The sequence below is a fragment of the Leptonychotes weddellii genome, chromosome 2 (assembly GCF_054177405.1).
Source record: "Leptonychotes weddellii isolate Sample4059 chromosome 2, ASM5417740v2, whole genome shotgun sequence".
In the NCBI taxonomy this organism is placed as follows: domain Eukaryota; kingdom Metazoa; phylum Chordata; class Mammalia; order Carnivora; family Phocidae; genus Leptonychotes; species Leptonychotes weddellii.
This window is the reverse complement of record NC_138370.1, coordinates 6,544,481-6,571,713: the sequence shown is the minus strand read 5'-3', so window position 1 is coordinate 6,571,713 and position 27,233 is coordinate 6,544,481. Positions and strand designations below refer to the sequence as shown.

Below are 27,233 nucleotides of genomic sequence, written 5' to 3'. Positions count from 1 at the left end.
ATCCAGTTCCAACACCCAACATCTTGAGTTGTTCCAAGACAACTCAAGAAAGTAAAGGTCTGGATTTTTTTTTTTCTTCAGTTTCTACAGCGCCAGCTGTCTCTTTCACTGACCAAGACTCCCAAGATGCGAAAATATCCAAACATGATAAAAAGATCTTGATTTAGGGGCAAATGACCAGAGTCATGGGTGACACTAGGGTCTCCTTTATCTTTCTTGAAAATGTATTACCTTTCAGAATTATCTTGGATAATTTGATGCTAGGTGCTGCTAACAAAATAAAACAAATAACAAGATCAAAAAATAAGAGTAAGCAATAATTATTCCCTTGAAAGCTATCTCCATTGTGAAGAGATGAAAGTTCTGCATTCATTAGCAGAATAACCCTAAATTAAAGAGTTAGGCCTTTAAAATTTAGTCTAATAGAGGGAAACTTGATAAAGAACATCTTCAATATTTATAGCTAACATTAAACTTAATGATGGGAAACTAGATGTTTTCCCACTAAAATTAGTAACAAACCAAGAATGTTGCCTCTCATCATCCCTTTCAACATTGCACTAGCTAATGCAGTAAGACGAAAAAGGAAATAAAATGTATACAGATTGGGAAGGAAAAAAAAATCGTTTGTAGATAACATGGTTAGAGAAAAATCCCAAAGAATCAGCAATGACAATAACAAACCATGGGAACAAAAGTGATTACACTAAGGTTGCAGGATATAAGATTAATATCCAAAAGTCAATTGGTTTTTTATAAGAGCAATTAAAAACTAGGGTTCAAAATTCAAAATAATATCATTCACAGTAGCACCAAAAAATTGAAGTACTTAGGTATAAATATAACAAAATATGTACAAGAGCTATATGAGGAAAACTATAAAAATCTGATGAAATAAAAGATCTAAATAAGTGGACAGGTATTTCATGTTTCATAGGTTAAGAAGACTATCATTAAGATGCCAGCTTTCTCAACTTGATATATAGATTCAAAACAATCTCTATCAAAATCTCAGCAAGTTATTTTGTGGATTTCAGCAAACTGATTCTAGCTTATATGGAAAAGCCAAAGAATCAAAATAGCCAACAGAGTACTGAAGACCAAAGAGCAAAGTCAGAGGTATAATACCACCTGGCTTCAAGACATACTATAAGGTTTACAATAGTAAAGACAATGTGTTATGACAGAAATAATAAATTTTGCATGTATTTGTTTTGACACTATATTTTATGATATATATTCCCTCAAAATAATGAAAATTGTTATCATTCTTACAAGTAAAAAAATAGTCTTCAAAAATGACTATATAGAATTGGGGCCCATATGAAAAATACAGGCTTAATGCATTTTTTTAATTAAGAAAGAAAAACGAAATCAAAATCTTTTTTTTTTTTTTTAAGATTTTATTTATTTATTCATGAGAGACAGAGAGAGAGAGAGGCAGAGGGAGAATCAGGCTCCCAAGGAGCAGAGAGCCCGATGCGGGACTCGATCCCAGGACCCTGGGATCATGACCTGAGCCGAAGGCAGACGCTTAACCATCTGAGCCACCCAGGCGCCCAAACGAAATCAAAATCTTACAAGTTTGAAATGAAAACGTTCCAGAGCTTATTTACATAGAGATATGGAAAATTTCCATCATAATCACAATGTTGTGTTTTCTGACAGATTGATTCTATAAAGTTAGACTTTATAGCGCTTTGAGAAACAATGTCAAATATGCATTGCAAGAAATTGCTGAATGAGTCCTTCATTGCAGTTTATCAAGTGCCATTTTTTCACCAAACTATCTATTCCCAAGTCTACAATCAAAGAATGAAAACTTCCTTTAATAATTCATTTGCACTGTATATGAGACTATTTTGAATAGCCCTTGGCTTTCACCAATTACATAAACCATTGTCTATATTCCAATGCATCTGGTAGACATGTAATATAAATAAATAATGGAAGAGTCAATAAGGTATAAATAAGCTAAGGAGACATAGTTCTTTCAGACTTGAAGTCTAGGTTTAAATTTTCCTTTCCTTGTTAATCTACAGAAACCTAGACACTAAATTTTAGAAAACAATTATATAAAGTAATAATTATAGTACCAACCAGTGAGGCAGATCTCAAACCATCTGGTTTTCATACCTCCTTACACTCCTAAAAATTTTATTGAGAATCTCAAAGAGTTCTTTTTTCATTTGTTTTATGTCATTTAATATGAGGAATTACAGAGAATATTTAAAATGATTCATAAATTTATTTTAAAATAACAATAATAAACTCCTTTATTATTTATATAAATAATTACATTTTCCAAAACAAAGATAGTTAGAGGAAAAAAGCAGTACCATTTTCCATTTTGCAAGTCTCTTTATTGTTTGGTTAAATAAAAGAGAGCTGGATTCTTATATCTGTTTCTACATTCAACCTATTACTATTTTGTACCTCAAAAAGCCTGTGAAAAACTCACTGCATGCTCATGTAAGAATGAGAAGGGAAAAGGCAAATATCCTTGTGTTTTTTATGAATACAGTTTTGACTTCACCAACCCCTACAAAAGACTCATGGACAGCCAGTGGTCCCCAGACCAAACTGTGTGAACTACTGAACTAAGCTTTATTGAATACTTATATTGTGTTAGATGGAAGTGCTTCATGTGAATAATCTCATTTGAACATGAAGATGGAAATTGTGTCTGAAAAAGGAAGAGTGATCTTTGCAAGAGCCAAGTTCAATAAATATACCCCCATACTCCGCTCTGGCCACTGTTTCATTTCTTTCTTTCTATTCAGATACAAAACATGAAAATGTGTTCTCTGCCTGCTATTTTTACCTTTTCATTTCTTCCTCTCTTTGGAACACAACTGTAGTATGAACTCCACATTCCCCCACCACATAATTAACACTCAATTATATGCCAAATGCAACATTTCCAAGCTTCACAGGCAAAGTTACACTGATAATATTTCTGGGTTGTTATTCACCTATGTTACTTGAGCAAATACTTTAAAACTCTGCCATAATGTAATAGGAAGGGTCATGATTTTCATAATGTAAAATATGGGGCCATGATAGTATGAGGTTAAATGAAACACTTTTAGTCTGAAATGTGACCAAAATCAAAGATCATGATAGTAACACTCAGATGTTTGTGACTCACATAAGAAAGAAGTAATGGGGGATTCCTGGGTGGCTCAGCTTGTTAAGCATCTGCCTTCAGCTCAGGTCATGATCCCAGGATCCAGGGATTGAGTCCCACATGGAGCTCCCTGCTCAGTGGGGAGCTTGCTTCTCCCTCTCCCTCTGTCTGCCACTCCACCTGCTTGTACACGTTCTTGCTCTCTTTCTCTCTGTCAAATAAATAAATAAAATCTTAAAAAAAAGGAAGTAATAGGAAAATTAGAAATGAAGAAACACTTCAGAAGGTCAATGGTTATAACCCACTGTGTTCTATCCCACTGGAGTCAGATCGCATCTCACTCTTTTTTACACTTGCAGGCTTTGCCTGGTTGTGTGCCTAATCAAAGGTTTATAATAAGTTTAGAGGTATAATATGAGTTTTCCATATAAAAGAGTAATTTCTGAGAGAACCTAATGAGGACATTGGAGAAAAGGAATCTGCAACCTTGAACAAAGAGTGTATCATCATCTTAAATGTATGAGAAATATAAACATAGAAGGATGATTTCTTGGAGGTTATTAAGTTTGTCTACAAAAGTGTTAGGACAAACTCCAGATCTTGACTCTGACTCCAATAAATTATATATCCCCTAATGTCTATTTCTATTTTTTGCAACATTCCCTTTCCTCATATGGTCATTATTGGGTATTTTTCTCTTTATACACCACACACACACACACACACTCCACTGACTCTGGGAAACTCATATGAAGGAAGTCTTACTCACTAGAAAATGATGTTACAACATTTCTCAAATTTACAGGGCATGGAACAAATCAGGAAAGAGGTCACTTTTCTATCATATAAATATAGAACTAATGTCCCACACATTCTGTATTCAGTTTGAATTAAAAGCAAGTTTGGCAGGCTTCCAAAGTTTGAGAATGCCATTTGTTTGGTACCTTGCCATACATTTATTACACTGCTCAATAAATAAAAATCTAAGATAAGATTGTCATTTTAATGCATCAATGACAGCATAAAAATAGGGGAATCAAAAAGGAAATATCTTTGTGGCATGATTTTAGGAGGTCTAATAGGAAAGATATTTTGAATCTCCTGGTCAAATAATTTTTTTTTTACAAGTGGGAAAACTGAGATATAAATAAAATGCTTAAGTTAAAAGAGTGATAGTTATTTAAATGGGTACAAATGTGACTTTTCATGGCTATTGATATATGGCTTTATGATAGCACATTGAGATTCCTTGTAAACATTCTGTGAAATAATTCAATTCACCTACATTTTTTAAAGATTTTATTTGTTTATTTGATAGAGAGAGAGAGAGAGCATAAGCAGGGGGAGCAGCAGAGGGAGAGGGAGAAGCAGGCTCCCCGCTGAGCAGGGTGCCCGATGAGGGGCTCGATCCCAGGACCTGGAGATCATGACCTGAGCCAAATGCAGACACTTAACCAACGGAGCACCCAGGGTGCCCTCACCTACTTTTTATTATACAGTTGGCAGGTAACAAGTTCCAGTCTGATTCAAAGAGAAATTCACATTCTAATTCCATAATCAAATACATTACCTGATGTGCTGCTATTTATAATTAACAAGGTGTTTTTGAATTTATCATCAGAGTATCCCTTTGGATACCTCAATTCTAAGATCTCATGACATCACATTTCACTGTGTATAGATAATGCTTCAGTTAGTACTGAAAGTCAGTGTTTACTCAATAGATGTTAAGTATTTGATAACATAGAGAACTTACTGTTAGGTCAGTAAGATACAATTAGGCACCACTGGGAGGTTTCATACAAAGTTTACAGAACATTGGAGGCAGCAGTGATAACTTCAATATGTATTTAATATCTTGGGCCCTGAGATTAGTCATACCATGAGCACATTTCTATATGGATGAGGGAAGTTTTTGACCCACAAAATGGTGGACTACTTCACGAGTATTGTTTCTGCTTCACCAGGATCGGTTCACTTAACGTACAACACATCACAATGTTCAGTTCAGGTCTGAACTATCCAAATGATGAAACAGGTATTTGACTAATTCACATCTGCCCCCCTTCACAACATACCAAGACAAAATCCAAATAATCTCAGATAAAGAATAATCTGAATTTCTCTATTCAGAGTATCCATTGTTGATGCATAAACTCTTTTAGAAAATTTAGATCATTTGTATGCCTATGTTTTCTACTTTAACTATAGAGTTTAAATCTGAATGAAAATTTAACATAAAGACATAAGAAATACTATATATTGTGTTAAAATGCATACTTAGTATTTTAATGTTATTTCTTTACTTCTGCAAAAATATGATTGTTATTCATTACTCAAAAATCAAAAGCATATTGGTACATTTTTATTAAAAATAATTGTGATTGGTATACGATCCTCTATAAAATATAGGGAATAGATTATATTTCATTGTAACATTATACTGTTGTGAAATGTATAGAGAATTTCAAACCAGTAATAGAAGCCAAATAATATCTTTAGTGACGATAGTGATTGGACTAATTTTTTTTTTTTTTGGCCAAAGTTTTGAAAATAATAGCAATGAATTCAAATTCTGTATTACTTTTCATTCTCTACTCTAGGAACTACTTTTAAAATAGTGATATTAATAATTATATATTCATCATTCAAAGACTGAAAAATGCATTTCTGGATACTCTGCTATATAGTTACATTATTACCAGAATAAAGAATACATTTCATTCTATTACATAATACAAACTAACTCAACTCCAAGGTTTTGTTCACTATGCTGAATTTTTAATGATGGTGCAAAGCTGTGTTTTTACTCAGGTTGGGTGAAGGTCCATGGGCATATTAATCTATTCCTAAATGGCAGTATCCCTCCCACTTTATTCTAACTGATAGCTATAAAATCACACCTATTGTACTCATTGTATTCATGCGCAAATATGTCAATTGGTCATAACTGAATTACCTAAAGCACATCTGACAAACCAGGCATTATTGTATACTTAAAAAGTAACAGGGACCAATGCCAGGGCTACTGAGACATGAATAAGGTGACAGGCTGCTAACTTCCTCTACTTAGGACATTTTTTCTTTCACACTTTCTCCTTTTATATCTTCTTTATATTTTACACCTTTCTTTTACATCTTCTTCAATACCAGGATCCGATGACCCCATTAAGCTCTGAAAACAGGCTAATAAGGCAGATTTCATACCTAGAGCCGAACCTCTTAGTCTGTTTCTCCAATACCTATATGATTAGAATAACATAGACATTTTATGCCTCAGTACAATTGAATGATAAAGTGTAAATATTCAAAATAATAAATGTGGTAGATGGAAGCATGATCATCATTGTCTTTCATTTGAGTTTTATGACCAACCTGGTGGTTTCACACTGCAACAATATGACCACTGGAAAAGCAAAGTTTAATTTTCTGTTCCTAAGAGAAATTATCTAGGTTGGTGGTCCAGAAATATCACTTCATAAATTAACTCAGTAGGTGCTTTTTCTTTCAGTATCCAAGGTGTTTAATATACATATTGGAATGGATGTCTATCTGCTTTATCTGTTGAATGACTCAGGTAATGATAACCACGTATGTTTGCTTTCTGTACACCAACAGTTATCAGCTGGGTAACTTAGTATTGACATCTTATCCTAGTAACTAATAGCTACCTCCTAGTTGGAGACATCTTTTTGAAATTTAAACCCACTCAAATTTAATCAACAGTTGGGCAAAAGCCAAATTTAACTCATGAAAACAAAAGATGTGAAACATAGTTTAGTCAAAATCCCTGTGGCATTCCTCCTCTTGACTTACTGTCTCTGATACACGCCAGTACTCTTCGTCACTGACCACAATCACAGGTCTGGCCATCAGAATTAACAGAAACCTCAAAAGAAGAAAAAAATCAATTCCATTTACAGAAATAGAAGTTGGGGAGTTAGGATAAGGCAGTGACTAGTTCTGGTCCAACAGGTTAAAGAAAAGTTAGCATTTCTAGAATTTAAAAGTATAAATCAATGAATCCAGGATTAGCTGCTGTTTCCAAAAGCTAAATGTGTAAGAGCTTATGTAGGAAGTGATGCATATATTAATTTTAAAGAGAACTTTTAATTGAAGTATAACATACATATAGAAAAATACATAAACCACAACTATATAGCCTAAAGAATTTCAGCAAAAATGTAGTTAGCACCCGGGTCAAGAAATTAAACATTATCATCAGTTCAGAAACTGTGCACCCTTTCAAGGTCACCAATTCCTGAAGAGTAACAATAATCCAGATTTCTAAACTGTGATTTTTTAAGATAGTTGGTTTTGTGCATGTTGTTTTTCCAAATTCAAGGTTATTTGGTGGGGACTCCATTTTATTTGATGTTAATACATGTTAACTAATTTAAACTCAACTAGTGTAACTAGTGGAGGGATTGATAGATATCCTAATGCTTCAGAAAACCAGAGTTAGAAAAAAATATTTTAAACAAAACTTATGATTCCATTGATGTATAATATGTATTAAAGCAGATTTTGGGAAACATAAGCGGAAAAGAGAAAATCTGCTGATCTTTCTTCCAATTGATGTCCCAGATATTAGTACTGTATGACTTGAATTGATTAAGAATTAGTGCTATAAAGTCAGACATGACTTCAACTATTGACTTTGTCACTTGCTAGGTATTTGATATTAAACAGATACACTTCCTCAATCTATATAATTCACAATGTTTATAGAATTTAAAGGAGGTAATGTCAAAAATAGTTATCTTGATTCTGGGATATAGTAAGCTCCCAATAAATTATAAATATAATCCACACCCTTTGATTGGAGTATGTCATTTCAAGGAAGCAATCCTAATAATATAATACAAAATACAGGAAAGCTTTATGCACAAAATCATCATAATAATGATATTTGTAGAAAAAATAGATATAGTAGACAAGTTTATTCAGGATTAAAAATAAAATGGACTGGAAAGACACATCCTAAATTTGCAAAACATCATATGAAAATATTGTGAGATAAAAATGGTTTGAATAGAATTTTGTTCCTCCCTATAATATTACAACATTGAGCAAATATTGAAAGATATATCTTTTCCCAATTAACACCGACAGCCCTGGCCTTTTAACTGTTCACTACTTTTAAACAGTATTTTGAAATAAATAAAAGTCACTATTATTTTTAAATGATTGGGATCATTGGTCTTGGGGTGAAAAACTGTATGCAACTTGAATGAAACTTGGACAGTCTCTTCAACAAATGGTGTTGGGAAAACCAGACAGCAAAATGCAAAAGAATGAAACTGGACCATTTTCATACAACATACACAAAAATAAACTCAAAATGGATGAAAAACTTAAATGTGAGAAAGGAAACCATTAAAATGCTAAGGAGAACACAGGCAGAAACCTCTCTGACATAGGCTGTAGCAAGCTCCTTACTAGATATATCTCCCGATGCAAGGGAAACAAAAGCAAAAATAAACTATTGGGACTACATCAAAATAAAAAACTTCTGCACAGCAAAGGAAACCATCAACAAATCTAAAAGGCGGGCGCCTGGGTGGCTCAGTTGGTTAAGCGACTGCCTTCGGCTCAGGTCGTGATCCTGGAGTCCCGGGATCGAGTTCCGCATCGGGCTCCCTGCTCGGCAGGGAGTCTGCTTCTCCCTCTGACCCTCCGCCCTCTCGTGCTCTCTCTCATTCTCTCTGTCTCAAATAAATAAATAAAATCTTAAAAAAAACCCAAAAAAACAAAAAAACAAATCTAAAAGGCAACCTATGGAAGGTATTTGCATATGACATATCTGATAAAAGGTTAGTATATAAAATATATAAAGAACTTATCAAACTCAACACCCAAAACACAAATAATGCAGTTAAAAAATGGGCAGAAGACATGAATAGACATTTTTTCAAAGAAGACATACAGATGGCCAACAGACACATGAAAAGATGCTCAACATCACTTGTCATCAGGGAAATAGAGATCAAAACTATAATAAGATATCATCTTACACCAGTCAAAAGGCTAAAATTAACAACACAGGAAACAACAGGTTTTGGTGAGGATGTGGAGAAAGAAGAACCTCTTACACTATTGGTGGGAATGCAAATTGGTGCAGCCACTCTGGAGAACAATATGGAGGTTCCTCAAAAAGTGAAAAACAGAATTACCACATGATCCAGCAATTGCACCATTAGATATTTACCCATAGGATACAAAAATACTAATTCAAAGGGATACATGCATCCTGATGTTTTTAGCAGCATTATCTACAATAGCCAAATCATGGAAAGAGCCCAAGTGTCCATCAACTAGTGGAATATTGGAATATTACTCAGCCATAAAAAAGAATGAAATCTCGCCATTTGCAAAGATATGGATGGAGCTAGTGAGTATTATGCTAAATGAAATAAGTCAGAGAAAGACAAATACCATACGATTTCATTCATATGTGGAATTCATATGTGGAATTTAAGAAACAAAACAAATGAGCAAAAGTATGAACAAGAGGTTCAGAAAAATATATGTCTCATAACAATAGCTTTATTATATTTAATTATATATTTCAGTTACTCTTTGACATATTCAGCTCAAATAAATGGGTGATTCTATTCTAAAAAAAAAAAAAAATCATATGGTCCAGGAAACAAGAAAGGGAAGGGGTAGAAGATTTAGTTTTATAAAGAAGTGAATAAGAGTTTTCAATTTTTTGCTTATAAATAAGCACTGGTCAGAGCACTATTTATTGTAACCAAGATGCTTGCATTTAATTTTAGAGATTCTGATGTCGATTGCTAACTTCATGCTCATTTTTACAGAACAACAGAACACAAACTTCATTTGTTTCACATTTTTTTAAATTGTGTGAAGGATTTTAATCTTCTAAAATTTTCCTTTATAATCCTTCACACCATTTCCTCTCCTTTATAACCCTGACAAAACTGTTGTCTAACAGAAAGTTGTTTATCAATAGATTTTGAGAACTGTACTGAATTATTCCTTGGATGTTCATTTTGGTCAAGCACAAAATTCAAATATTCATAATTAAAATAGGGCCAAACTATGATTTTTGTTTTTATCAGTGATTCATTCATTCTTCCAGCAAACACTGAATGACCATCATATAATCCAAGGCCCTGGGCTAGAGGAATTGGTAAAGCTAAGAAAATCGACATTCTGTCTTGGCTAGTTGAGCCTTGGGCAGTTTTTATATAGAATACATAAAGCTACTGCTTAGTGATTTAATGAGGCAGAGCCTAAATTACTCCCTACATGTAAAGGCCTGCCTTCACAGTTGACAAGAAGGCCATTGGGAGGTCAACCTAGCTATTTTGTTTGTATTAATGAACAACTTAGATACAATTCATTGCTTAGCCCTGCATGTTATGACAAAAATAAAATTTAAAAATCTCAAAGGTTGACTCAAAGTTATGTGTTAGTGTCTCAGGAAAATACTTGAACTATATCATGTCAGTCTTGGTGCCTTGCTACCACTCATGCTGTATATAAACATCATTTACTTTTCTCTTACTCCAAAATCCTTGAAACGAAAATAAAATGTATTTGTAGGAAATATATTCTGTGAATTTTTAAGATAGTATTTGTAGTTAACACTTTCACTAATAAAGCTTTCCTTATGTCAGTAACAACAACATCCAAAGAATATAATACCAGACCACCTTTTCAAACAAAAGAGAAAATAGTGTTCTGTGTTAGTTTGATAAATACATTAACATACTTCAAAGACTTCTGTGTCATGTTGATCAGATGAATTATAACTAAAAGTGGTATCAAGATATGCTCCACTCTTGGGCACCTGGGTGGCTCAGTTGGTTAAGCGACTGCCTTCGGCTCAGGTCATGATCCTGGAGTCCCGGGATCAAGTCCCGCATTGGGCTCCCTGCTCAGCTGGGGGTCTGCTTCCCCCTCTGCCCTCTTCCCTCTCATGTGCTTGCTCTCTCTCATTCTTTCTCTCTCAAATAAATAAATAAAATCTTTAAAAAAAAAAAAAAGATACGCTCCACTCTTTAACAATACAGAGATAGAATTTTTTAAAATTGTCACGTTAGTAGATAATTTAAAAGAGAACAGGTAACATGATTGGTAATGACATAGAGGAATTTATGCTTGGGAGAATCAGCTAATTTTGTTGACTGTATAAATTCTTAGTATTTTCCCAAAAGTGATATTCTGTGTATTTAATCATTCAGAGCAATATATAGGAAGATAAATAAAATAAATATATATAATATTAAAAGTATGTAAAAAGTGTATAAACCTCACAAAATGAAATGATCAAACTATCCTGTTAAAGACTTAGAATCCTAGACATGGAGAGGACGTACCTGTCAAGAGTCAAAGTCAATCCTTACAGAATTTGAGAGAAGTAGCAATGATGTTGTGCGTCAAAATTTTCAAGATTCTACAGTAATTATAAATATTAAATGATTTTTTTCCTTTTAATGACTTTATTAGTATGGTGACAAAATTGACATCTATAGTACATTGATAATGTAGCTGAATACAAATATTTGAAATAAGTAACTTACATAAGTGTGGCAGGTTTTAAAATGTCAACTCTGCGTGACCATGCATTTCCTATGCTTTGCATGTATACCCCCAAATCGCAAAATTCCATGTGTTTGTCCTGTGTCTCTGTGTACACCTCAGCTAGGTTGGGTCGGGAGCTGTTGTGCCATTTTGCAGACCCAGATTTTCAAGAACAACAACGGTGTTGAACTCAGGCATTCCGTGGAGCATGGTGGCAACATTGGGTTTTGTTTGGTTCAGGTAAAAATGCAAATACCCACAAATGCTTGTGTGAGCCACCTGATTCCCTGGGGCTTGGGCTAAGCACAAAGGGTATTTTGCTACCCCTGCATTAGGCCAGCAGTTTCTGTACCTGTGTTTCCTCCCTGGAGGAAAAGTCTAGAATGCTGTTGGTGATACAGCTGGAAACAAGGTGAGATTCATAGTAACATTTTTCAGGAAAGGTATTAATAGCTGTCAATTAATCCAGGGGTTGTAATCATTCTTAACATATATTATGCAGGAATTTAGATCATCTGTTTTAATTTTTATGAATGTAGATATTCCAATGTCAGTGAAGCTTATGTAGATACCTAAGAATTGTTAACAGTGCTTATCTCTAAAGGGTGGCATGTATTGGGGAAGGATGAAGAAAGGAGATAACATTTATAGAGAGTATTCATGTCCTGTTTCACATGGGTAATTTCTTATTTTAAAACACAAGGTTGAATATTCAAGAGGACTCTGAGTAAAAGAAATGCCAGTCATTGAACCTTTCAGAGTTTAGATGTCTTTTCTCTTCTGTTTTTAATTGTCATTTCCTGATCTTTTTTTCCGTTTGGCACATAAACCTGTCCTGCTGCCATCTGTGGAGACCACTGTCTGATTGTGGGTATCACCTTCTGCCCGTGGACATCACCACCGGTGTAATCTAGTCATGAGGATGGAATGCTTACACGGTTTCTGTTTCATCTCCGATCATCTCTAACTGCTGTATACAACACAATTTCCTTTTCATTAAAACCATGAATTATACATGAGAGTGATTAGTATGAGATGATAATCATGTACACATTTACATTCAATACATGGCTTATGAGTAATCCCAGGGTGGAAAAACAAGGATGATGGACAGAAATCATGATGCAAGCTGAGGAACTGGATGCTAAAAAGACCATTATTTGTTGACAACTATTCATCACTTGGCTGGATAATAACAGAATGCATCACTTTCCAAGTCATTCAATATTTGCAGTAGGTAGAGGGGAAGAGATGGGCTTGTGTCCCTAAGTTTGGTAACAGCCACATTTGAAAGCTGACCTCTCAACTTAATGTCTTTAGAATGAAAACTAGAAGGAAGTGTGGGCCTTTGCAAAGGTGTGCTTTACTGGGACCAGTGAGGAGGGATGGATTTGCTTACAAAGAATTAATCGTATTCATTAAAGAAAGGGCACATTGCATGGCACTGAATATTCAGCAGCAGACTGAGAGAGAAAAAGGACAGGTTCTGGAACAAGTCTGCCATTAACCAGCCATGGGGTGTTGAGCTACCTCAAGCCTCAGTTACCCCATCTGTAGAAGGAGGTGCTTGGTCACTATGGTCTGTAAGGACCTCCCACCTCTAAGCTCTTCATTATGTATGTCTGTGACAAATGTGTGAATCCTGCTTAGTGACTGGTGCTCACACTTGGGTTGTGACCTCCTCCCAAGGTCAGAACAAGATTGAAATACTCCTTTTCTGATCTTCTTTCTTCTCAATCTTGCACCTGTTTTCAGTATTTTAGTAACTACACTCCCACTCTGGCTCTACTTCTTTGTGTCTACTGAAAGAATAATTCACCCTGAGGAACTACTAGACAAATGTGTCACGCCTCTCAGTGTGCATTGATTTTTCCAAAGAGCAGGTGGAAAGGCAATGCATGACCCCCAGAAGTGAGTGCTCAGTGCAAGGAAGTCAGGCATCAGAGGCAGAGGTGGGAGGATGTTTTTGAGAGGGGACCTCCCAGAAGGCTAGTCCACTACCATAAATCCATTTGCCCTTGTTTCTTCTACATTCTCTCTCAGAGGCTGAATCATTCCTCCACCAGTTTGGCAGTGACCAATATTTATATAGTCACAATAATGTAAACAGCAATTTCTATAGATATAATAGTGGGGGAATGGGGAAAAGCAGAGGTTGTATGAGAGTTGAAGCTTCACCCACTATATTAAAAAGTCAATAGGTAAAGTTTAAATTTGGTAAATATAAAATAGTAGCATTCATTAATTAATTTAAGAGAGATTTATTAAATACCTATCATGTATCTGGCATTATACAGTCACTGGGGTTACAAGTGAATACACAAAAATTCTTGCCTTCATGAAACTTACACACGGGTATGGGACAGAGATTACTCAAGAGAAAGAAATAAAATACATGGTGTATTAGGTAGTGATGAGTGCAGGAAATAATGATGTGAAGCATCATCTCAGTAAGGGCCACTTGCTATTTTAGCTAGAAAGGAAAGCCTTCATAGAGATAGTAAATTTGGGGTGAAAACCTCGAGGAGGTAAGGTAGTGAGTATGGGGAAGAGCATCCTAGGCACAGGAGAAAGGTAGCACAAAGGTTCGAAAGTGGAAGCATCTTGGTTTGTTCAGGAAAGCAGCCCACCTGGTACGTTTGAAAAACACCATGCCTCAGATGTTTGAAGAACAGCAAGGAAGCCACCACACTGTAGAAAACTGAGTGAAGGGGAGAAATAGGTAGTGAGGTCAGAGAATTGAGGGGTCTTGTGCAATTTAAGAATATTAAGGTGAATATCAGAAGAAACCACACACACACAAATAATCATATGTAGCCATTAGAAAGTATTAGAATTTATATGTACAAAACCTAATGTGGAGACAGGAACTTGAGAAAGGAAAGTCCCTGGGAGTATTCCACATTTCATTTATGATATAGGGCAACAAGAAAAGCATTCTATGCTGGGAAAGAGTCTGGGATTTAAAAAATACATAATATCCATCTATTAATGAGAATAGGTATTTGGCTCAAAAACCTGGAAATAAATCTACACTGGGGCCAAATCTGATGACTAACCAATGAAAGAAAAGCTAATACTTGCAAATTGGAAAGCCCAGTTTTATATGTGTAAATAAATACAGAATGATTTCAAGTTGACATTGCAAATAAAGTTAAAACCTCCAATGTTATCCATATTTTGTTCTCTTCTCCTTTGAGATATATGGAAGAATTACTTTTCTCAGCCACCTCTGTGGGTGGGGTCAAAATATATAATTAGTCCTAAGCAATGGTTCAGAGGCAGAAGTGAAATGTATTTTGTCCAGGCTCTAGTGTTGAATTGCCTTGCATGTTACTCTTCCCCTGCTATTCTGACCAGAGAAACATATCAAAATGGAGCCTCAGTCATCTTGTGTTATTAAGTGTCCACGATAGACTGATTTCCTCTGATGCCCATGTTAGACATGTATGATGAGAAATAAAAGTAAACCTTTATTATTTCAGTCTACTAAAATTTGGGGGTTGGTAGTTAACGCAACAAACCCTGGGCTGTTCTGACTGATCCAGCAAACCATATTGTGTGGGGTCCTATTAATTTTACATTGTCAATGTGAATGCTTTTAGAAAAGGAGATAAAAGATTTTTATCCTTTAGAAAATATAATTCTGATTGACTGAGAGTAGCAAATGTTAGTATATATCTAAGCGCCCAATAATAGAACCAAAACACAGGCATTGATGAGTTACTACTAAATTAGTAATTCAATGTGAAATATTTCCTTATTCATTCTTGGTAGGATTATAATATCATTTCCCCTTCTTCCTGATGTTTAACAGTATTGGCTTTTGTAAATAAATAATTAAAATGGACTCTTTGGATGAAACTGCCAAACAGAGTCGCTGGCCTCCAGAGAGCAGAATGCTAAGAATAATCTCAGAAGTAACACTTAAATACAGAAGAAATAAAAATTGAAGAAAGTAATGCAGATACCCTAGATAACTCATCATTGCTAAAGCTCATAAAATAGAAAACCCTATAGAATTCATAATTTTCAAATTTATTTTGTAAAGTTTCACTGAAGTCTTACTTTTAAGAGAGTTGAATTTATTAATCTGTATGCTTTTCAAAACAAAGAAACACAGAGTGCGCTGCTAACTTGAGGATGATGTTCCATGTATTTCAAAGGTTTTGAACTTTTTTTTTTTTTAAGATTTTATTTATTTATTTGACAGAGAGAGAGATAGAGAGAGCAGGAACACAAGCAGGGAGAGTGGGAGAGGGAGAAGTAGGCTTCCTGCTGAGCAGAGAGCCCGACGTGGGACTCGATCCCAGGACGCTGGGATCATGACCTGAGGCAGACGCTTAACGACTGAGCCACCCAGGCGCCCAAAGGTTTTGAACTTAAGCAAGAATATTTATTGAAAAATATTCTTTTCTATTTGGGTTGAAGTATGAAATAATTATCTGTAAAACCAATAAGTCCAAGAGAATTGACTCAGGGTGAAGCTTCTCTTATTTAACACTGTCCATATTTTAAGCCCTGTTGATGGTTATTTTCCAATGTCCATTAGTATCCTAGAGAAGAACTGCAAATGGATTTTATGATTTAGGCCTGCGTTTCAGGAATGGTCTGTTTAATGGAGAAATGAAGTGTTGAGGATTACTACATGAACGATGCCCTCCAGATTACTGAATGTTAAAAGTTTTTGTTTAGAGGTAGATTCTGGCACTCACAAGAAGGCATTATTTTTTCTGATTGGGTACTAATTATATTGTATAAATTTATTCAAATGGAAATATAAGCCAGAAAACTCTGATTATTTAAGCCTCCTCTTTTACATACCAAAGAACTAACATCCATCCACTGGTGCATTCATTCATTCATTCATTTAGAGGCAAGTATTAACTAAGTGGTAAATGAAAAATGACACACCAGGTTCAAGTGATACAGAAATCAAAAATGCGGTTCCTGCCCTAAAGGAACGCACTCTTTGGGGAATCTATCAAACAGCAAATACCAAAGTGGATGAGAGCAGGGACTCTGGAGTCCTATAGACATAACTGGATTCAAATCCCTCTTTGATTTGTCAATTACTAGTTGTGTGACTTTTGGGAAGTTTTTCCTTGTCAATGAAATGTAGATTACATTATACTCTGTTGTTTGGATTACATTAGATAATACATAATAATAATATGTGTGCATGTATATATATAAGAAAAATCACATACTTGTATTTGATATATGGTGATGAATATGGCAATATACTTACTTTTCTTAATGTGAGAGCTGTTACAAAAGCAGGGATGATGAGGGGCACCTTACTCAGTCAGAAGCTATGGGAATGGGGTTGGCAAGGTGCACACAGAAACTGACAGTTGGGTCAAACCTTGAGACCCAAGGAGAACTGAGAGAGTTGAGCTGTGGAGAGAAGTCAGAGGGTATGATGTGTGCAAAGGTGCAGAGAAAGGAAACTGTGGGGCATTTAATGAACCGCAAGTGTTTAGTATAGAGGGTGTTCTTAAGAAATTAGTGGGAGATAAGGCTGGAGAAATGGAAAGTGATTTGAATTTCTTTCTGAGTGATGTATCATTTTTCCTAAAGAGGGTAGCCATCCAAGAAACATGAGTGAAATAATCAGACATGTAATCTTTGCTTCATACAACTAGCAAAATCAAGCCCTCTTAGTGGTTCAGAGGTGCTGAAATGAATTAGAACACAATTAACAATTCAGTATCGGAGAATTACCCTTCAATATCAACACACAAATGGAGCCTTTATATAAGTATGTGTGCAATTAAGGATACACTTTTCACTTTAGGAAAATAATAGCAGAGTTTATAATACAAATTAAATATACAGTATTTATTCAGCATGTGTTTCGAGGATTAATCTGTGACCGGTATTATGCTAGAGTCTTCAGTGATAAACACAAAAGCCTATTTCCTTCTTTTTTTATTTTAAGATTTTATTTATTTATTTATTTGAGAGAAAGAGAGAGAAAGAGCTCAAGTGATCAGGGAGAGGGGCAGAGGGAGAGAGAGAATCCTCAGGCAGACTCCCCACTGACACAGCCTCAATCTCATGACCTGAGCTGAAACCAAGAGTGGGATGTTTAACGGATAGAGCCACCCAGGTGCCCCTAAAGCCTGTTGCCTTTTTTTTTTCTTTAAAGATTTTATTTATTTATTTGACAGAGAGAGAGACAGCGAGAGAGGGAACACAAGCAAAGGGAGTGGGAGAGGGAGAAGCAGGCTTCCCGCTGAGCAGACAGCCCGATGCGGGGCTCGATCCCAGGACCCTGGGATCATGACCTGAGCCGAAGGCAGACGCTTAACGGCTGAGCCACCCAGGCGCCCCTACCTGTTTCTTATTTTTAAAGAAGCTTACAGTCTGAGTGGGTGAAATAAATAAGAAAGTAATAAACACTTCATGTTACCAGTGATCTAACAGAAGTTTATGAAGCGAATTAGAGGCATGGGGAAATGAGTGACTAAAATCTCTTAGGCAAGACCAAGGTCAGAAGGACCAAAAAGGAGGCTATTGCAATGGCTGCAGTTAGATTATGATGGCTTGAACCATAACAATGGCACTGTGGATGGGGACAAGGGACAGACACCAGCTGTACTGATAACTCACTGCATAAGAGAGCATAAGGAGGACCCCAGGTTTCATTGTAGGACCCTAGTGTAGGCAACTGGAAATCAGTATTCAAAAGCAGAAGAGCTAACCACAAGAATCACTGTTTGAAGAGTTTAGATTTAGAAGTCACTTTGTGTCATGCCCACCACTGACCCCTCCTTCTCACCATTCCATCTTATCCTAGCTAGGCTTCGCTTTGGAAGACCCGCTTGTATGTGTGGTCTTAAGCCCATACTTCCATAAGGGATAATAGGTGATTCAAATCTTTGCTTCTTAACTTTGCTGTGGGATCTATAAAATATTTCCTTACTAATGAGATCCCATATTTGAAGTAAAACAAAATGTCAGATTTATCTGTGAAAGTGGTGTCGCACACACGGAAGACTACAATAAAGGCATCAGAATACTGTGGGAGTTGAAGGCACCGTACGAGAGACCTGAGGTTTCTCTCCCAAATTCGGAAGTGCCCTCAGGTGGACATCCTCCACTGTGGATTTCAGTGGGATCTGTCTGTCATCACAGTTACCTTGTGGCTGCTGAAAGTCTGGTGATTTCTTTTTTGGGTGGAAAGTTTATCCCACTCAAAGACAAATGGGCAGTGACATTTCTTCCCAACTGGAAGTATATAAGCTCAGTGTGAACAGCTGTTGGAACAACTGTGGGTGAAAATTTTGCTTGATAGGAAACAGCCTTGATGAGCACACATGGTCACACTGCCTTCAGACTATACGCCCATCTGTTCGGCTGGCTGAGCACCCGCTCACTTGCTAGTCAGACTTTAGGACATACAATGCCTCAGTCAGCGAGTTCCGGTTCCTCTCCTGACACTGCACTGCCCCCTGGATGTTAGATGCTCCTTTACCACAGGAAAGTGGCAAATGGTTGCATCAGATTTCAATAGCTCATCAAAAAACAAAAAAATAAATAAAAATAAAAATTTTATGGAAGGCATATAGTATAGAAAGCCAGAATATATTCAATCTGTTACTGGCTTTTATTTTTCCGGTTTCTTCTATTCCCTCCAAGGATGAGAGGGTCAGCATAGCATGCCATGATCATTTATATCAATCACTGCATGTTGATGCTTATTTGGTTTTCATAATGAATAATTTCCTGACAGGTTCCCCCTTTTCACAAAGGAAATCAAATAAAATACACGATAGGAGTAGGGAAACAATTTTCTTGATCATATTTTATTTTTTATTTTCTTATTATTTTTCACTTTTTGTTTCCTTGGTCTTTTATTTCTATTTCTTCTTTTTCAACCCTTTTGACCCTCTTCTTTACTTTTTTCATAACCTTACGATTCCAGTTTACTTTTCCCATCCACTGTACTGGACCCAGCCATGCTTTGTAGGTCCCTAACCTTCTTCAGTTTCCTGTGAAGCCTGCAGTCTCTCCACACTGTGTGTTCCTCTAATGATTTCCTTCTTTCTTAATTGAGTCTCCAGTTTGCCTTGTCACTGATCCCTGTTCATCTTCCAGAAGTTTGAATTCTTGATGTTCTCAGTCCTTTTGCAAGCAGTCTCCTTTTAGTTGATCACTTTCTACTAACTGAGAGAGAAACAATGGTATATTCTCTTATAATTCTTTTCTTCTTCTGATTAGCTGAGTTCCATCTGACACTCAGGATAGGGAATAAGGCTCAAAGGGAACTTAATTCTAAACAAGTAAATTTCTCTGCAGAAACACATTAATGTGCTCTCCATAAACCCATTTGCCTGAGAGGCTGGTCTATGTAAATCTCTGTCATTTGGGGTCTGTGAGCATCACAGGAACCTCAGGCCAGAAATGCCAAGTTTCAGAAATTTATAACATGTAAGATGAAGTGTGAGCGTAAGGTGAGCTTATATTCATTACTGTTCTTTTCCCCTTCTTTCTGGCTGTGTGTCCACTTTCCCTTCCATCCCACACCAGGGTGGCAAAATCAAGAGATGGGGCACTTCTGAGGGACAGTGAATGTAAATATGGAACAAAAATTGTCACCTCCCTGTCTTGCGCAAACAGCAAATCACCCTGGCTTCACAGAAACTTATGTAGATTGTGTGATTGTGTTTGTTGTTGTTACAGCTTTTCAATTAAAGAAGTAGGTAGCAAAACTTAATATACTGCATTCACTGCTTCAATAAGTGCTTATCAAGTGGACAAATTTGTGAAAGGTAATGTTCTAGCCACCGGGAAAAGGTGAGCAAAACTTTAGAAATGGTATGTCAGAAAATGCAATTAAAGTTACATTCCTGTTTAACCAACGTATTAAGTTTAATAAATCCCTTAAATGCCAAATATTGAAAGTGTTATTATATTTAGAAATAATTAAGCCCTACTAAGAATAAAAATACTTAATTTTAAAAATTAATTCATTATTTTAAAAATTGAGGTATAAGTGACATATAATGATTATACAAGTTTAAGGTATATGATGTATTGAATTCATACATTTATAGATTGCAATAGAATTACCACTGTATCTTTAGCTAATATCTCTATCATATCACATGATTAGCATTTCTTTTTTTGTGGTGAGAAAATTTAAGATCTAGTCTCTTCGAACTCCTGTTCGAAGTTTACAATACAGTATTATTGACTGTAATCACTGCTGTGCATTTGCTCTCAGAACTTACTTGTCTTCTAACTCCAAGTTTGTATCCTTAGACAACATCTCCCCAATTCCCCCAGTCCCCAAACCCCTGGTACCCTCTGTTCTACTCTCTGTTTCTACAAGTTCAGCTTTTTTAGTCTCCACATGTAAATGATACATTACAGTATTTGTCTTTTGCTGTCTGGCTTCTTAATGAGAATTAAGCTTACTGCCATCATGGTCCATCCATGTTGTTGCAAATAGCAGGATTTCCTTCTATTTTTATGGCTAAATAATATTCCATTACATATATTTATATACATACACACTGAAACTTCTTTATCCATTTATCTGACACTTAGGTTCCTTCCATATCTTGGTTATTGTGAATAATGCTATAATAAACACAGGAATATATATATCACCTTGTAAACCTGCTTTCATTTACTTTGGGTATATGCCAAGAAGTGGGATGGCTGGGTAATACTCTAGTTGTATTAAAAAGTCTTAATAGTTTTGAGAGCTAACTATTGGTGCTAGGCTCAGAATAATACAATGAGGTGGGTTGCTATATTAAATACCATTTTGAAGGAAATTGGAACTCAGGAAAGTGAAGTGGCTTGCCCATGGCTAGTAAGGGATTGGGAAAGCAGTCTTGACATAGCCATGTAATTTCTATACTTTTGTTTTGGTAATATAAAGGGATTTTCTTTTTATCTAGTTTTGGTCACTCTGGGTACAGAAAAATCTTAGTCTGTGCTAATGTAAGTATTAAAATTCAATTTAAATCATTGTCATTATAATGTGAAATGGTCCCTTGATTATGTTCTACAAGATGTTGACTGCTTTAATACTTCATTTGGGAATTGCTCCAGACATCTTTCTTCCCATTGCAAATGCTCTTTTGGCAAACTGTCTTTTCCAGCAAACTTAAGAGCATTTTAAACCTATTTTAGTGAGAAGAATTTCCTTAAGATGACCTGAACTGAGAGCTAGTTCAGATAGAAAGCTGAACCCTATGACAATTCTTATAAAATTGCATTAAGTGCTATAGTCCAAGACATTCTATCTCTTTTGCAGAATCTGCTGATCTAAGTTTCTTCTTCTCTATTCCCATCCCCATATCTAGCCTAAAGAACTAATAGCTTTGTCTCGCTTAAAAGCATTCAGAGCCATCTATCACCAACATGAAAGCCTGTTTAGAATCCCCAAGATTTCTGCATTATGATAGGATTAAGTAGGTTAGACATTCAAGTTTGACATTATATATTAACATTTTGCCATTTGGCATTATTCTAGTTTATTTTATTGTCAACAAGCATACCACCTAGATCAAAAAGTAAACGATTTAGATAGCATCACTATTTTGGGCACATTATACCAAATATTGTGTCCTTTGTGAAAACACTTAAAGGAGAGAATTTGCAGTATTCATCCCATTCATGAGCATCATTTAATTTGGTTTTAAATTAGTGCAAGTTATTTATATTTTTTCATCAAATATTGATGTCCTATTCTATTCATTTGGTCATTATCACATATACCCAAATGCAAGTAAATGACATGGAGAGAGAACTGTATTGATGGCAGTGGGTTATGTTTGGAATCACAGAATATGTTAAGAGGACCATGCTGGAGGGTATGGTATAGAGTATGTTGATTAACAAGTCCCAATGTGCATATAGCGTTTCATTGATTCTTTGTTCATAACAAAGTCATACCATTTTTACATCACTATTTCGCAGAACAAGGTAAAACACAAGTATGTAGTCATTAAACGATGTCAATTTATATAAAAAGCCCAAACTTCCATATTTTTTAAAGTTAGTGTCAGGCAGAGAACCCAGGTCCACATATTTTTCCAGAATGAAAACAGTACCACCTCATCTGAAATGCAGAGCATGACTCTTTATATAAGCCCTCAAACTTAATAAAAAACAACATCCTTCTGCCTATGTTATGAAGATCTCCAAAGAATTATTATATGTAATCAAACACATGATACACAAATCTTCTTTAATATAATTAATTATATGCATACATAATATATGTGCAATATATATGTATGTGCAATATAAAATAATATATATGCATACATATGTGTGATAGATGTGAAATGATATATTCATAATATTTGTCTTAATGTTGCTGTGAATTTATGCTCTTTGGTAAATTCTAAAAGTTATAAAAGCTATTTTCATAATATTTATACTTGTGTACTTGTGTGTAAAATTTAATAGATGATCTCTGCAGAGATCTAATGACTTAAATTACATCTCCGTTGCCTTCAAACAAAGTAAAACTTCCAGAACAGTATTTTTAAAATGTAGGACCCCCATCCCTTCAGATTTGAAAGACCTGAAATATTTATACAGTATTTTCTGTGCATCTGATAAGTTAGAATATGAAAGTATTTGGTGTGCTTTAATATATACCAAACAAAATATGGCAATCCTCCTATTTTCAAGCTAAAAATTGTTAGGCAGGAGCTTGTGGAAAGAACAAAATGAGTTTGAGAGAAAGGGTCACTTTGAGAGTGTGGGGCTGTTAAGAAGCCGACGGGAAAAGGACAAGAGCTGAACTGTATTGATGTTACTTAGGTGACAACAGTTGGAGGTTGACAATGTGAAGATGAGCAGGAAGATCAAGGCAAGAGGTAACATTGCTTATTTGGAATGCAAAATTGGTGGCCACCTAAACAACTGCTGGATAAATCAACATGAAAACATTCTTCCCAAGAATATAAAAGTTAGAACAAGAGGCTTTTACGAAAGGAAATGCCAATGGTTCTTCTGGATAATAAGACCTTCTGTTAAATTTCACTTCATTTAGTTTAGCTGAAGTACAGAATTTAGGGATGTCGGGTATGCCCATTCTGAATTTCTTCTGAAAACAAACTTGTGGAAAAAAACAACTATGAAGAAGTATGATATCAGTGTTCAGTATACACTAAACTAGCTTCTTGCCTGGGTGGTCGGCAGAATGGTTGTCATCATTCTTGTATTTGTTTTTATATGATTAACACGTGGTTTCTGAGAATACACACACGCAAGCACACACATATCTGAGGTTTCTAGACAAAGTGCATTTTTTAAAAACATCATAAAACAATTATTTTCTATAAAAAGAGGTAGATTGATAAGATATTTGATGTTTAAACCCTTTTAAGTAAAATTCAACTTTACCTATTAGGTTTTCTACTTTCAAAAAACTCAAAGCAAAAACATCATCCAGATAAGTATTCTTCTGATAGCTCCACAGGGAGTAAAATACTGTATTTAATGTACGCATAAAATCACTAAGCTACAAAGTCAGTTAGTAAAATGCTTCGACACGTCTACTACTAACTATAGAGATGGCTTCTCAGTCACTAAACCATTTTTTTTTTTTAATCTTAACAGTTTCAGAGGAGCTTTGGGATATCCATAGAATTTTTATTGTATTTTCTGTTTGCTAAAAATTCAACTTGCAGGGCATTCATGAATGGATCATGTAAGCTCTTAACAATTGTTATAATAATAACATGTTTCCTCCTATTAGGTATTTAGCTCAGGTCTTGTTTATTTGTTTTATTGTTACTAGCAGGGGAGACTGGTAGAGGTCAATATCCCTTGCAAACCCAGAGAATAGATGCACATTGCTTGAGGAACACTATTGTAAGCCAAGCTTGGCCTGCTTAATCAAGTATGTTAAAAAGCTGGTAACTGGCCTGCAAAAGTCTAATTAAATTATGAATACTGTCTCTTCCATACCGTTTCCATTGTTAGAGTAGCAGTGTGGCGCGGAGGAAAGTATGTAGGCTTTGGATTTAGGAAATCCTGAACTTAAAAGTAGGCAAATCAGCCTTGATGAGCCTCAATGTTTTCAGCTGTTAAATGGGGATATGAATACCTTGTTCATGGCTTATTTTCAATGAATTAAATGAGATAATGGATGCACAATGCTTGGCATACCAACGTGCCTGAAAACTACCAGTGTACCTTATTACCTTTTTAACCTGAATCATTCAAAATAAAGCAGAGGCTTGATTTTTGGTTGCATATCCCTGCCCATCTTTGTAATCCTGGAGGCTAAGCATCTTCATAAAATACTAACTACCCCCAAAACTTATGCCATAAAATTTGGATTTATGTAAGATTCCTTTATGTAGTCAAGCATGAAAGTGACAAGCGCTTTGATGGCCTTTTCCCATTTAATTCCTCAGACACAGAAACCAAAAAATTCACAACCATATTATGTTAATGATCCACAGTTTCAAAATGCCTTAGAACCACAATAAATAACCTATGACTTCCATAACCATTTTGTGACTCATTGTTCATAACCAAAGAACCTCCCTGACATTTATATACTCTGTTAAACCACCCATATCTGTGTAAAAATTTTAAAAAAGGCATTAGCAGGTATGTTTTATACTAATCAGAGCAAGGCTATTCAAGCTTATGACCCAAAGCATGTTGAAAGACTCAGTTCTTAGCACAGGCTGTCCTTCAATTATGAAGAAACCTGCCTATTACTGCACATTAATTAAGTATAAAATTATGAACTCTCTCTATATATCTGCGTCCTGACACTGCAAATGGCATTAGTTGGAATATTATTTTTATATTCTTTAACAACTTAATACATTTAAGGGTGGCATAAATGTCTCTTGACTATTTTTTTTTTCTGATAGATGCTGTCATTTAATTGCATTCAGTCACATGTGACTCTTTAACCTTCTGAGGCTTGCAGCGTAAGCATCCATGAAGAGAAAATGCACCTTAGGCTTTCAGGAAGGATGGAGAGTATACATCCTCCATCAAAGCCCTCTGTTAAGGAGAGAGAGCCATAACAAGGGCAGGAATTGCATTCCAATCAGATAGTTTTAGGCTCTTAGTTCTCAAAGTTACCTGATCTTTTGAATTCATTATTAAAATACAAGGAAGCTCCAGGAGGGCTAACACCATAATCTGTTATCAGACCACAACCTGAGTCAGCATTTGAGCACCAGGCCGATCAGAAATACGCACTGCTAGACAGAATAGGGCATTACTACAGAAAAGTGGGAGTAAGACAAAAATATTCCTACTAACCTTCTTGAATCTGCTTCTTTGAATTTGTTCCAATTGTACCCCTGTGAAATAACAAAAATGGAAATAATTCAGTTTATAGATGATTATAGGGCTTCCCCCTCCACGAGAAACTTAAGTTGAATGACAATAATGTTAACATTGTGATATTATAAAAACTATAACTAATTTTATTTTATTTTATTTTTTAATTTATTTATTTGACAGAGAGAGAGTGATAGCGAGAGCATGAACACAAGCAGGGTGGGGGGGAGGGAGAAGCAGGCTTCCTGCTGAGCAGGGAGCCCAATTTGGGACTCGATTCCAGGACCCTGGGATCATGACCTGAGCCAAAGGCAGACGCTTAATGACTGAGCCACCCAGGCGCCCAAAAACTATAATTAATTTTAAATATATCTCAAATGCTGGAAAGCATTACAGATCATTAACCAATGGAGGTGTTTGTATATTAGTCAACATAAATTTGACTAGAGTCCTATCCTGCTAACATCCTTGGGAGAAATCTCAACCATCTGATAATAATAATCTATCTCTCACAGAAATGTCTTCTAGAAAAGTGAGAAACATTGCAAACTAAAAACAATGGACTACCCGATGATGGCAAGTTGAAATTAAAGGCTAATGTCAAGTTACAGAAGATACGAACAGTAATGTAATGGAAGCATAAAACAAATGATGGTTTAAGGGGACAAAATATAGTGACAGCAGGACTCTGCTGGCTCATACCAGAAGAAAAGAAGCGATACCCAGAGATATCGTCGGAGACTGTGGAGTGAAGCTGAGATTTTCACAGGGCACATGCTGCCTTGCCCTTGAGTAAAGAGAAAGTTGCCATGGATATAGGTCAGTATAAATGCAATTTACAAAATAAAATCTGTATGTTCAATTAGCATCATGCTCATAGTAGAACTTCAAAACGGCAAACTAAGTTTACAGGCGTTTTGGCATGTTCATATACTGACATCTTGAAAATCTGCCTTAATTATGCCTCTAAGTTGTGCAGGGAAAGGAGGAAACTGAGGAAATGTGGATAAGGCGGTCGACAAGAACCCACCCCCAAATTAGAAAGCACTGAACTCCAGTGTCAACTAAAGCACCCGTCCCCAAACATCAGTATAAGCCTAGCTACCTGCTAACAATCAGCTAGAGAGCTTGTCAATTAAAATTTCTTATTTATCTAGTGTAATGAGAGATCAAATAATCTGCTTCTTCGCAAAGTTCCCGAGCACATTCTGACATACAGAGGAATTGGAACCATTAACCCAACCTTTCCAGA

General features: G+C 35.6%; 1 protein-coding gene across 3 annotated transcripts in view; it reads right to left on the bottom strand.

Annotated features, from left to right (window-relative positions):
* LOC115936763 (uncharacterized) overlaps window positions 1-27,233 on the bottom strand; it is a 364,196-nt gene that overhangs the window by 104,937 nt on the left and 232,026 nt on the right. For 2 of the 3 annotated variants that reach the window (XR_014140963.1, XM_081807235.1), the window contains one exon: window positions 25,961-26,001. Coding sequence is in view for 1 of the 3 variants with exons in the window: in XM_081807235.1 (XP_081663361.1) it covers window positions 25,961-26,001 (41 nt within the window). In the remaining 2 variants the exon portion in view is untranslated. Of the gene's footprint in view, window positions 1-1,567; window positions 3,342-25,960; window positions 26,002-27,233 lie in introns of those variants that run through there. The other variant, XR_014140964.1, reaches the window with a different exon arrangement.